The sequence below is a fragment of the Stegostoma tigrinum genome, chromosome 19 (genome assembly GCF_030684315.1).
Source record: "Stegostoma tigrinum isolate sSteTig4 chromosome 19, sSteTig4.hap1, whole genome shotgun sequence".
Lineage (NCBI taxonomy): Eukaryota > Metazoa > Chordata > Chondrichthyes > Orectolobiformes > Stegostomatidae > Stegostoma > Stegostoma tigrinum.
Window position 1 is genome coordinate 47,617,557 of NC_081372.1, and position 12,872 is coordinate 47,630,428.

The 12,872-nt window shown below is 40.5% G+C and overlaps 1 protein-coding gene across 2 annotated transcripts in view; it reads right to left on the reverse strand.

Annotated features, from left to right (window-relative positions):
* LOC125461188 (regulation of nuclear pre-mRNA domain-containing protein 1B) overlaps positions 1–12,872 on the reverse strand; it is a 38,221-nt gene that overhangs the window by 22,408 nt on the left and 2,941 nt on the right. For both annotated transcript variants that reach the window (XM_048549670.2, XM_048549671.2), the window contains exons 2-3: positions 7,399–7,528; positions 5,254–5,387 (exon numbers count right to left, since the gene is read on the reverse strand). In XM_048549670.2, the coding sequence (XP_048405627.1) occupies positions 5,254–5,387; positions 7,399–7,528 (264 nt within the window). The remainder of the gene's footprint in view (positions 1–5,253; positions 5,388–7,398; positions 7,529–12,872) is intronic.

Here is a 12,872-nt window from a genome sequence, read left to right on the forward strand (position 1 = left end):
CTGTGGTTCAATTTCTCACACAAATGAGTTCCAGTTTGTATCACTTGGAAAAAAAAATTGACATTGAGGGCAGCTGCATTCATCCCAAGGTGTGATATTTTCATTATTCACTTTCAAAAAGGGACTCCATTCAACTAAGATCGATAGGACATTTCATCTAATGACAGTCCAAAAGTTAGCTTATTTCTTCAACCAACAAACACCTGAAAAATTTTAATCTCTCAAATTCATTAGAAAATGAGGGGGGCCTTGGGTTCAAGTCCTACCTGCTCCAGGGTTGTGTTATAATAATCTCCAAACAGTTTGATTAGAAAATAACTAAGAAATTTGTAGAGGGAAATCATTTTTACACTTGAAGATTTTAATCTGGTATTCCTAAATTCAGCGATACTTTTGAGTAGCCTGTCAACTACTCAGCAAATTATTTGGTACAGACTTGCAATATTCAAGAGTCAATGGCAGTCATACAAAACAAAAGTTCATGATCCACTGCGAAGATATATCCCAGTGAGGAAGGAGAATTCTAAGAAAGGGATTAAATCAACTATCACTAACCATGGATAACAAGGTGTAGAGCTGGATGAACACAGCAGGCCAAACAGCATCAGAGGAGCAGGAAAGCTGACGTTTCAGGTCAGACCCTTCTTCAGAAATGGGGTTGGGGAAGGGGTTGTGTAATAAATAGGGAGAGACGGGGAGACGGATAGAAGATGGATAAAAGGAGGAGATAGGTGGAGAGGAGACAGACAGGTCAAAGAGGCAGGGGTGGAGCTAGTAAAGGTCAGTGTAGGTGGGGGTGGGGAGTTATGGAGGGGATAGGTCAGTCCAGGGAGGACGGACAGGTCAAAGAGGTGGGAGGAGGGGATAGGTGAGAGGAAGGAAAGGTCAGGGAGGTGGGGACAAGCTGGGCTGGTTTTGGGTTGCGGTTGGGGGAGGGGAGATTTTGAAGCTTGTGAAGTCCACATTGATACCATTGGGCTGCAGGGTTCCCAAGTGAAATATGAGTTGCTGTTCCTGCAACCATCGGATGGCATCGTTGTGGCACTGCAGGAGGCCCAGGATGGATATATTGTCTAAGGAATGGGAGAGGGAGTTGAAATGGCTCGCGCCTGGGAGGGTGCTGTATTACTAACCATGGCTCATTTAAGGATAGTAAATTGTAGGGAAAAACGATGTGGCAAAGATTATTGACAATCAGAGAATGGGGGAAGTTTTAAAAGCCAACAAAAGATGATCATAACAATAAAGATGAAGAAAATAAATAATGAGTGCAAACAAGCAAGGAACACTGAAACAGACAGTGGGTTTCTGAAAGAGAGACAGAAGAAATACTAACAGTGGCCCCTTAGAGAAGAGGCTAGAGGAATAAAAATACAAGTCATGAAATGGCAGTCAGCTTGAACAAATACTTAGCAGTAGTCTTCATGCAGGAGAATATCAACAGCATTCCAAAAATATTAAAGAATCAAGGAGTTAAAGGAAGAAGGAAACAAACAATAGACAATGCAGCTACTTCCTTTGATATTCTAAGATACAGCCCATCAGGTCCAACGTACTTCTCGATCTTTAGTTATTAGCTTCTCCAGTACTTTTTCCTCTAACCATCATTATTTTGCATACTTCCTCTCTTCCTTTTTATTTTTAAAGCTCTCCCAATTGTCTGGCTTACCACTATTCTTTACCATATTGCACGATCTTCTCTCCAGTTGTTATCTTTAACATCCCTGGTAAACCACAGTTGGTTTAAACCCCTTCTTTCTCAACTGAATGAGTGTGCCAGATGAGTCATTGAACAGCCGCAAATGCTCAACAGTCTTTGCGGCTAAATTCCTTTCCCAGTCCTTCCAGCTGGCTCTGCTCTCATTCCTTTGTAATTATCAGTATTGCGGTTTAGTACAGTTGTTTCTGATGCTAAACTCTACTTTATTGTGATCACTGTTTCCTAAGGGATATTTTACATTGAGATAATTTATTAAACCTGCCTCAGCACACATTATAGATCCAAAATAGCCAGATCCCTGGTTGAATCTCAGTGTGATTCGGAAGAATTCATTACTATAGAGGTTAGGTCATTAAGTACATTGAAGGCTGAGATAGACAGAATTCTAATTATTAAGGGAATTAAAGGTCACACGGAGAAGGCAAAAAAGCAGAGTTGAGTATTGTCATGTCAACCGACTTGAGCCAAAAATCCTAATTCTGTTACATCCTATGGCCATATTTTTAAACTGCAAGCTGAACCTTGTATATTTATTTCATTCACAAGGCGGGATCATAGAAAAATAAAATATAGTATCAAATCAAAGATTTCATATTCATTGCAATCACTAGGTTGAAATGATGCACACATTCAAATACTGTAAAATTTTTATCCTGGTCTCTCAGAATATTTGCCATCTTCATGTGATGCCTACAATATTTTAACCCTAGCTGAATTTGTTCTATTAGGTATTATCAGGAGCGCAACACAGATTAAGGCTTCTGTAAGAAATGTAAATGCAGCATAACTCAACACCATATCACTCACAGCAGTGAAGTAACTTTATCAAGATTACAACTTCAGTTTCCATTGAAAATCGAAAAGGGGAATGGAAAGATCATAAATTCAAAACATTATGACTTGAATTATTTGCATAAAAATTAACTTTGCTAATTAGTTCAAAACAAACATATGAAGAGCAGAAAAAGGACAAAGGACATTCTCAAAGAAAAAGCTAGCCTGACAGCTACCATGTAACCAGTCAATTTTTGTAAAAACTCCATCACACTTACTAATCTGCCATCATTACCTGGCCTTCATATGACTTCAGACCCACAGCAATGTGGTTAAATTCTGGGCAATAAACGCTAGTGTCACCAGCATCAAATGTACAGAAATAAAAGAAATTAAAGCCAGAGTTTATTAAAGGAGAATGTGATTTTCTCTCATAGCAAGAACATAACACAAATAACTCTTTGAAAGCTTAATGTATTGAGTCTCTTGAAAGTATAATTAATATTTTAAATATCAAGCATTCTGCAATATAACATTATCTACTTACATTCTTTCCTTACTTTATATATTCTAACGTTATCTACACAAAACAAAACTTGTTAATCTTCCTCAGAGGAAGGGTCACTGGACCCGAAACGTTAACTCTGTTTTATTCCTTCACGGATGCTGCCAGACATGCTGAGCTTCTCCAGCAACTTTGCTTTTGTCCCTGATTTAAACATCTGCAGTTCTTTCGGTTTTTACTCACAATGTTTAAAATGTTTTAGGTTGGTGTAATAAAGTCAAACAGTGCATTTCTTTTGATGACAAAGCTTTTAAACATCAACTGTGTTTTTCAAATCTGAATCAAAATTTCAAAACTATAGTGCAGACAACAGCATGGTAATACAATTTAAACAGAAAGCATTGGAAAACTCTGAGTTGGCAGTATCTGTGGAGAGAAACTGTTTGTTTCAAATCCAACATGACTTCATAGTCACACTGAACTCAAAGCAGGTGCTCTTTTTCTCCAGAAAGATGCTACCAGATCTGAATTACTACAGAACTTGTTTTTTTCAATATAAAATGTCAGATCTCCAGCATCTAGAAACAAGGTAGCTTACTTACAGTGCTTGTGACTCGCGTTCAACACCACCCTTGGGCGACTGTCAGTGTAGAGTGTTCACATTCTTCCATGGTTTCCTTCCACATTTCAAGGATGTGCAAGTCAGGTGGATTGGCCATGCTAAATTACCCATAGTGTCCAGGGTTATGCATGCTCGGCAGATTAGCCATGGGAAATGCAGTGTTACAGGTGGGGAGGGGATTGCTGGATCTGGGTGGTGTGCTCTTTGCAGGGTCAATACAGACACAACAGGCCAAATGGCCTGTTTCCACCCTATAGAGATTCTGTGATCTGCACTATTTTGCTTTTCTATCAGCTTTGCAATGCTACCAGCATTTCTTATGGCTTGACCACTACTTTGTGTACAGTTCTACAATCTGTTAATTTGACCAAAGATGCAAAGAATGGCCTAGCACATCAATGATAATGCGATCCAAAACTAAACATAAGATCAGAAAAACAAGCTCACTTAAAAATTCTCTAGTCCATTGAGTTGCCAAACTTGATTTGCTCTGAATTCAACATACAAAAAGATTTAAGCCAACTTTCAAATTCCTATTAGCTAACTTATCCCCCGTCCATACTATGTAACCTAACCAGGATCTGGCGATTTGTCAGGTTTTAATTCTAATAAATATTCACTGTACTCCTTCCCTGTGGATTTTAACTGTTGGAGACTGAGGTTTATAGAACCTTATAGAGGTTTATAAGCTCATGAGAGGCATAGATAGGGTAAAGAAACAAGGTTTTTTCCCTGGGGTGGGGAGCCCAAAACAAGAGGGGACATGTTTAAGGTAAGAGGGGTAAGATTTAAAAGGGATCCAAGAGGCAACTTTTTCATGCAGAGGGTGGTGCATGTATGGAATGAGCTGCTAGAGAAAGTGGTGGAGCCTTTAAAAGACATCTGGATGGGTATGAATAGAAAGGGTTTTGAGGCGTACAGGCCAAATGCTGGCAAAGGGAGCTAGATTACTCTCAGATACCTGGTTGGCATGGATGAATTGGACTGAAGGGCCTGTTTCCATGTTGTACATCTGTAAGTTCCTCATTCCCTTCAGTCTGATTTCCAATACCATGAGATAAGGAGTTTAACACAAACACATATTTTGTTCTCAACGGACTCTGAGCAGCAGGCAGTTGTCCACATGCAACCATTTAAAACAACTTTGTCCCACTGTACAAATGACATAAAAACAGAGCAGTTTATTTCAGGTGGTGGTGTGCAGAGCCCAGACCATCACTGAAGCCATATTTACACAGCTCGCTGCTGCGGAAAAACTGCCAACATCAAAGACCCATCGCACCCTGGTAACGAATTCTACAACTTCTTCAGTCAGGCAGAAGATACAGAAGGCTAAACACATGCACAAGCAGGTTCAAGAATGGCTTCTTTCCAGCTGTTATCAGAGTTTTGAATGGATTCTAGCCTCAAATAATGCAACTTGTATGCCCCTAAGTCTTTTTGATCCGTGCGTTCTTTGCTTGCTGTGATCTGCCTGTACTGCTTGTAAACAAAGCTTTTCATTGTGTTTCAGTACACGACAATAAAATCAACTAAGCACTTATTCAACACAAAGATAATCTGAATGATTCAGATTATAATATACAAATTTTATGCTGACAAAAATCATATTATAATTTATGATTTGCATACCTACTGGAAGCGGACTGTTAGATTCATCCACGGTTAACTTAAGTTGTTGAATAAAATCAACATCATAGACAATTCTTTCCTGCCAGATATTCAGGACTCGTTCCATTTGTTTCTTACAACTCTGCTCAGATTCTCTGGGAAAGACAATTTAAAGAAAAAAGAAATGAACAAAACTCCAGTAACTATAATACTGTTTAAGACTGTTAATGACATCACAGCTTCTAGTTTACTTATCCAGGAAAAAAATTTGAAACTATCACATTAGATCAAAGACAACAATTTTTCTCAACTTCTATCAGGAAACAAATCAAACCCGATCCTGTCCTCAATGGATGGTCACATAACTACTTGTAAAATAATTACTGGATGACAATTGGAAAGAATACTCGAGATTATGTCTCTAATCATAACTGCAGCATATCATTCCAATGGTAGCTCTCCTATTTTGAATGCAAGACATTATTTTTAGAACAAACCAGTGAAACTTCCTCAACTATGGACTTTGTAATAATTTGAGAACCCCAACAGAGACTTACTGGGATACCAAGGTATAGAGCTGGATGAATACAGCAGGCCAAGCAGCAGAGGAGCAGGAAGGCTGACGTTTCGGGCCTAGACCCTTCTTCAGAAACCCATTTCTGAAGAAGGGTCTAGGCCCAAAACGACAGCCTTCCTGCTCCTCTGACGCTGCTCGGCCTGCTGTGATCATCCAGCTCTACATCTTGGTATCTCAAATTCTCCGGCACCTGCAGTTCCTACTATCTCAGGGACTTCCTGGACCTGAACTAATGTGAAGCCAGAAAATTGATGTGCAGGTTTTAAATTTTCTGAAATGGATCTACAATAAATGGCTTTCATGAACATGCTGACTGGCAATGGTTAGTTACTGAGAGTGGATACTGGTAGAGTGCCATTGGGAATCACCAGTTGACACTCAAACAGCGTCACTGACGTATTATACTGACATTTAGTCAGTAGCTACTCAATGTCACTAGCATACTGAGATTCAGTGCCATCATGCCACAGGAATACTTAGTAAATAGAAGATGCCAGAAAAATTGGGCAGGTTTCAGCCTTGCTTTCATATCAAATTTATTGTCAGGTTGTACTTGCCAGTATTAGAATGTCAGGTGAGACTGCTCACTCACAAAAGGCTGGATGTGACCCATTGATTTTCCATTCTGCTCAAACATGTAGCACTTAAATACATATAATTAGCACAAGTGATTCAGCAAGGTTAGAAGAAACTCAGCAACACAAGTAACAATTATGAACATGTTTTTGATCACCTTCCTTGTTTTTTGATAGAGACACCAATTTCAGAATCCAAAAGTACTTCTAAAACCATTGAACAGTAACTTTTTACATGGTCCCATTATGACAAGTTTATGTTTTTCACACTGGCATATATACAAAGCAAAACATAATGCATCACTATTGTTAATACTTACTTACAAGTTGACGAAATAGTTTTGAATACGTACTTGATTTTCGAGAAAGCAACAACAGCTTGAGGAAATGTCACTTCACAAAAGACTGCTTATTTTACATTCAGTAGGAGTTAGTTGTAGAATGCAAAAACCAAAATTGGCACACAAAAAAATTGTGACACATTCCATCACAATCATAAAATTAGCTTATTAATACATTGCAGTGCATAAATACTTCTGAATTCATCAATTCAATAATGCAGAGTCTTTACTTTTCTGTTCCCTTACAAAAGGCCTATATACAGAGCTACAGTGTATAAATCTTTTTTTCAGTGTTGATAGAACTCCACATGTGTTGTCCAAGGTGCAAAGGAAGAAAGCTTTTTATCAGATACTCAATCTGATTTATGATCCTTTGTGGACAGGTAAACAACAGCAAGATAAACATAAAGTCGTCACTGTCCCATAGGATATTAGGGCTGCATGCTCATTAGTGAGGGATGACTGGTGGTCATTTAACCTGATGGTGAAAGGTGTGGTTGATAAGGGGAGATCTTAGTATATCAACTACAATAACTGATGCACTAGTCTGGATGAATGTCAACAACTTTCTAAATTTAATTACCAACAAATTAGTCAAATGAGCTTCCCATCTATTGCACAGTATACTCAATCCATGTTATTATTGCAAAATAAAGCTCAACTTATGCCGTACCTGGCAACATGCGAAAAAGCATCCACAAGAACTCCCTCAAAAGCCTTGGTGAATTCAGGACCTTTCCTCTTACTGTTCTGAATGACATCATTAGCCAGGTAGATGAAAGTCAATTTCCTGCTTGGTTTAGCTGTTACATAATAACAAAGGTTGTGTTTAATGATGACAAAAACATTCAGATATATAACCTTTCTGCATGTCAGGTAAGAGTTTTCAATTAGAAACCACTAACTGCAGATGACTTATCACAGTGCGATTATTTTTATGGATTAAATGTGTGACTGCAAATGCAATTTAAAAATTGCTTAGGTTAGTGGTGATTGAAACCATGTAAATACCTTTTAATTGGTAAATTTTTTGTACTATCTGGAAGATAAAAATTGTTTAAATGTAGCCTCCAATTGAGTCAATTTCGCTGAAATGTAACACCATTATGCTGCAAGGTAGAGGATGTCCTCGTGGTATTATTGCTAGACCATGAATCTAGGAACCCAACTAACGTTCTGGTCCCTGGTTGGAATTCAATGAAAAAACAACGACACTGGAATAAAGAATCTATTGATGCCTATAAACAATTATTGATCATTGTAAAAACCCACTGGACTCAGTCATAGGCCACACTCACCTAGTCTAGCCTACATGGGACTCCAGTCCCACAGGCAATGTGGGTGACTCTGAATTACCTTCTGAAATGGCCTAGCATGCCATAAATTATAGCAATTGCTACAAAGTCTCATAAAAGAAATGCAAATTGGTCCATCCAGTTTCATCAATTTAAGTACTAGAAAAGACAATGGCAGAAATAGCCCTGTGGACGCTGCAAAGTCCTCCTTACTAACATCTGGGGGTAGTGCCGAAATTGGGAGAAAAGTCTCAAAGACTAGTCAAGCAACAGTGTGACATTGTCTGTGATGCAATGTTCCATAAGTATGACTATATGCCAGACACCACCATCACCATCCTTGGATATATTCAGTCCCACTGGCAAGACAGGCCCAGCAGAGATGGCGACACAGCGGTACAAAGTGGGGAGGGAGTCGTCCTCCGAGTCCTCAACATTCACTCTGGACCCCACGAAGGCTTCAGGTTAAACATGGGCAAGGAAACCTCCTGTTGGTTTTCACATACCATTTTCTTTCTGCTGATGAATCAGTACTCCATGTTCAGCAACACTTGGAACAAGGATTAGTGTGGGAAGAATACAAAATTACTCTGGGTGGGGACTTTTCAATGGCCACCATCAAAAGTGGTTCAGCAATAGTACCATAAATTGAGCTGGTTGGGTCTTAAAAGGACATAGCTGCTAGACTGGGTCTGCAGCAGATGGCGAGGGAACCAAGAGGAAAAAACAGAGATAACAAGGTGTAGAGCTGGAATGAACACAGCAGGCCAAGCAGAGCCAGGGGAGCAGGAAATTTCTGAAGTAGGGTCTAGGCTCAAAACGTCAGCTTTCCTGCCCCTCTGATGCTGCCTGGCCTGCTGCGTTCATCCAGCTCTACACCTTGTTCTCAGATTCTCCAGCATCTGCGGTTCCTAGTATCTCTGAAGCGAGAGGGAAAACCATACTTGACCTCATCCTTACCTATCTGCGATCTGCAGATGCACCTGTCTATGACAGTATTGCTACGAGTGACGACCACACATTCCTTGTTGAGACAAAGTCCTGCTTTCACATTGAGAACAATCTCCATTGTGTTTGTAGCACTATCACCATGCGAAATGGGAGAGATTTAGAATAGATCTAGCAACTCAAGACCTCGCATCAAACGCAGCAAAATTCACAGCCTGGCATGTCCCACGTCCAAACACCACCATCAACCTAGGAAATCAACTTTGGTTCAATACACAGTGCATGACAGGAGCAGCACTAGGTATACCTAAAAATGATGTCAATCCAATCTGATGAAGCCAAAGAGGGCCATTTGCATGCCAAAACAACATAAGCAGCAAGTGATAGACAGAGCTAAGAAATGGCACAACCACTGATCTAAGTTCTGCGACATCCAGTCGTGAATGTTGGTGGACAATTAAACAATGCACCGGAGGCAGCGGCGGCTCCACAAATACCCCCATTCTCTGAAGTGCAAAAGTTAAGGTTTAAGCATTCGCAGCAATCTTCAACCAGAACTGCTAACGAGAAGATCCATCATTGTCCTTAGTCATCACGACCATCACAAATTCTAATGTTCAGCCAATTTGATTCACTCCACATGATATCAAGAAACAGTGAAAACATGGGATACTGCAAAGACAATGGGCCCTGTCAAGATTCCAGCAAAAGTACTAAAGACTTGTGCTCCAGAACTTGCCACTCCTTTAGGAAGCTTGCCCAGTGCAGTTACAACACAGGCATCTACCCAACTATATGGGAAATTGTCCAGGCATGTCCTGTACTCAAACAGCAGGACAAATCCAACCCAATCAATTACTGCCCCAGTTTACTCTCAAGCAATAAAGCGATGGAAGATTTAATTAACAGTGCTGTCGAGAAGCACTTGCCTTGCAATAACCCACTCAGTGACCCCCAGTTTGGACTCCACCAGGGACACTCAGTTCCTGACCTCAATATGACCTTGCTTCAAACATGGACAAAAGAGCTGAATTCGACAGGTGAGATAAGAGTGATAGCCTTTGACATTAAAGCCATATTCACTGAGTGTGGCATCCAGAAGACAGAGCAAAACTGGAATCAATGGGTATCAGGAGACTTCTCTGCTGGTTGGAGTCATACCTGGCCCATAGGAAGATGGTCGTGGTTGTTGACGGTCAGTTAGTTCAGCTCCAAAAAGGCATCTCTTCAGGACTTCCTCAGTGTAATTAGTGTCATAGGCCCAACCATCTTCAGCTGCTTCATCAACAATCATCACTCCATCATAAGGTCAGAAATGGGATGTTCGCCAATGACTGCAAAATGTTCAGTACCATTCGTAACTCCTCAGGTACTGAAGAAGTCCATGTTCAAATGCCACAAGATTTAGATACCACTTATCAGTCTAAGCATGGATATTAACTAACAATCATGCCACACAAACACCAGGCAATGACCATCACCAATGAGATAATCTGAATACTGTCCCTTGACATTCAATAATGTTACCATCACTGAATTGCCCATTATCAACATCCTTGGGGTTACCATTGATCAGAAACTCAACAGGAATTGCCATATAAAAACAGCAACTACAAGAGTAAGTCAGAGGCTAGGAATACTGCACCAGGTAACTCATCTCCAGAAACCCCAAAGCCTGTCCACCACCTACAAGGCCCAAGTCAGGGGTAGATAGATGAGTGCAGCTCCAACAGTTCAAGAAGCTTGACACCAGCCAAGACAAAGCAGCCACTTGACTGGCACATCCCCATACATCCACTCCTTCCTCTCTGACCTCAGTCGCAACATTGTGTACTATCTACAAGGTACACTGCAGAAATTCACCAAATGCCCTGAGGCAGCACTTCTAAACTGTTAGCTACTTCCGTATAAAGCGACAAGAGCAGCAGGCACATGGGAATACCACCGCTTGTAATTTCCTTCTAAGCCACTCACCATCCTGACTTGGAATTATATTGCTGTTCCTTTACTGTTATTGGGTCAAAATCCTGGAATTCTTTCTCTAACTGCATTGTGCAGCAACCCACAGATATGAACTGCAGCGATTCAAGAAGGCAGCTCACTACCACCTTATCAAAGGCAATTAAGGATAGGCAACAAATGCTGACCAGTCAGCAATTCCACGTTCCATGAATGAACAAAACAAAAGGCATTTTAAAGAAAATATCGGACATGGATTGATTTAGAGATTTACATGGAAAATGTACAGATTAACAATGACAGTCAAATGCCAAGCTTCATTTAAATTTTAAATCACAGAGATTGACTCCACTTAGTCAGGCAAAACCTTGAGAAGTGAGCCAGCAAAAGAATGTCATCTATCTTGTTAAGCGTTGAGTCAAAACAGGCACAGCATGTTGTGTGTGTAAAAAGCAGGGCCTTAAGCATAAATGTACAAAGTTTCCTGTACACGCAAGTGCTGTACACTGTGCGCTTGACCAACAATCCTAGATTATTTACTAGCTTCCTTTTACACACATTCAGGGTTATCCAGCAATTGTTGTCAAATTGTAGAATCAGTGTGGAACACTGCTGAGTTTTGTAAACACAGGCTAGTTGGGTGCAGTCAGTACCATGTTTCTTGCAAACAAACAAAGGGATATTGTGGTTGATACAATGTACCAGATTTTGGGATGTATGACATACATACTCACCATCACAGTAGCACTGAAATCTATATACCACATTCCTTAGAGTCCACTTGGCAACTTATCAGCACTCTCCCCTCATACAATATAAATTGGTTTTCCCTTGAATTGGTATTCTTGCAAAATGCCCTGATGAGTGCAAGATGAAAATCTTTTAACAAAATGAGTGATTTTTCACCAACACTCATCTGAATAATCAGACAACTATTTAAATAAAATACTTGAAATTTGTTTAGAAAAGTAAACTGATAAATGTATGACCACAACTCAAGAAATACTCATCTCAGATCTGAAACTAGTGAAACAGGCAATGATAATTTGGAGATAATGGGAACTGCAGATGCTGGAGATTCCAAGATAATAAAATGTGAGGCTGGATGAACACAGCAGGCCAAGCAGCATCTCAGGAGCACAAAAGCTGACGTTTCGGGCCTAGACCCTTCATCAGAGAGGGGGATGGGGGGAGGGAACTGGAATAAATAGGGAGAGAGGGGGAGGCGGACCGAAGATGGAGAGTAAAGAAGATAGGTGGAGAGGGTGTAGGTGGGGAGGTAGGGAGGGGATAGGTCAGTCCAGGGAAGACGGACAGGTCAAGGAGGTGGGATGAGGTTAGTAGGTAGCTGGGGGTGCGGCTTGGGGTGGGAGGAAGGGATGGGTGAGAGGAAGAACCGGTTAGGGAGGCAGAGACAGGTTGGACTGGTTTTGGGATGCAGTGGGTGGGGGGGAAGAGCTGGGCTGGTTGTGTGGTGCAGTGGGGGGAGGGGATGAACTGGGTGGTTTAGTGATGCAGTGGGGGAAGGGGAGATTTTGAAACTGGTGAAGTCCACATTGATACCATATGGCTGCAGGGTTCCCAGGCGGAATATGAGTTGCTGTTCCTGCAACCTGAACACAGGAATTGTTCTCACATTTCATACCTATACTGCAGAAAGAAGTTTCTGCTCTAACTCACCTAAGTTTTGCGTCACACAATTTTATCTTCTGCAATTTCTTCAGGACGTCGAAAATTTCCACATGCTTTTAGCCTCTTGCTGATTTAACTAACCATATTTTTTAACAAAGTCATACAAAATTTTCAGAAGGAGTTCTTGAAATGTTGCTGTGCACCATTTTAGCAGAATGAGTACAAATTATTGTTAATGGCATAACTATCCTTTAATGAAGAAAGTTGCTGAGGCATAAAATAAATGAACTTGCATCCAAAAATTAGCTAGTTC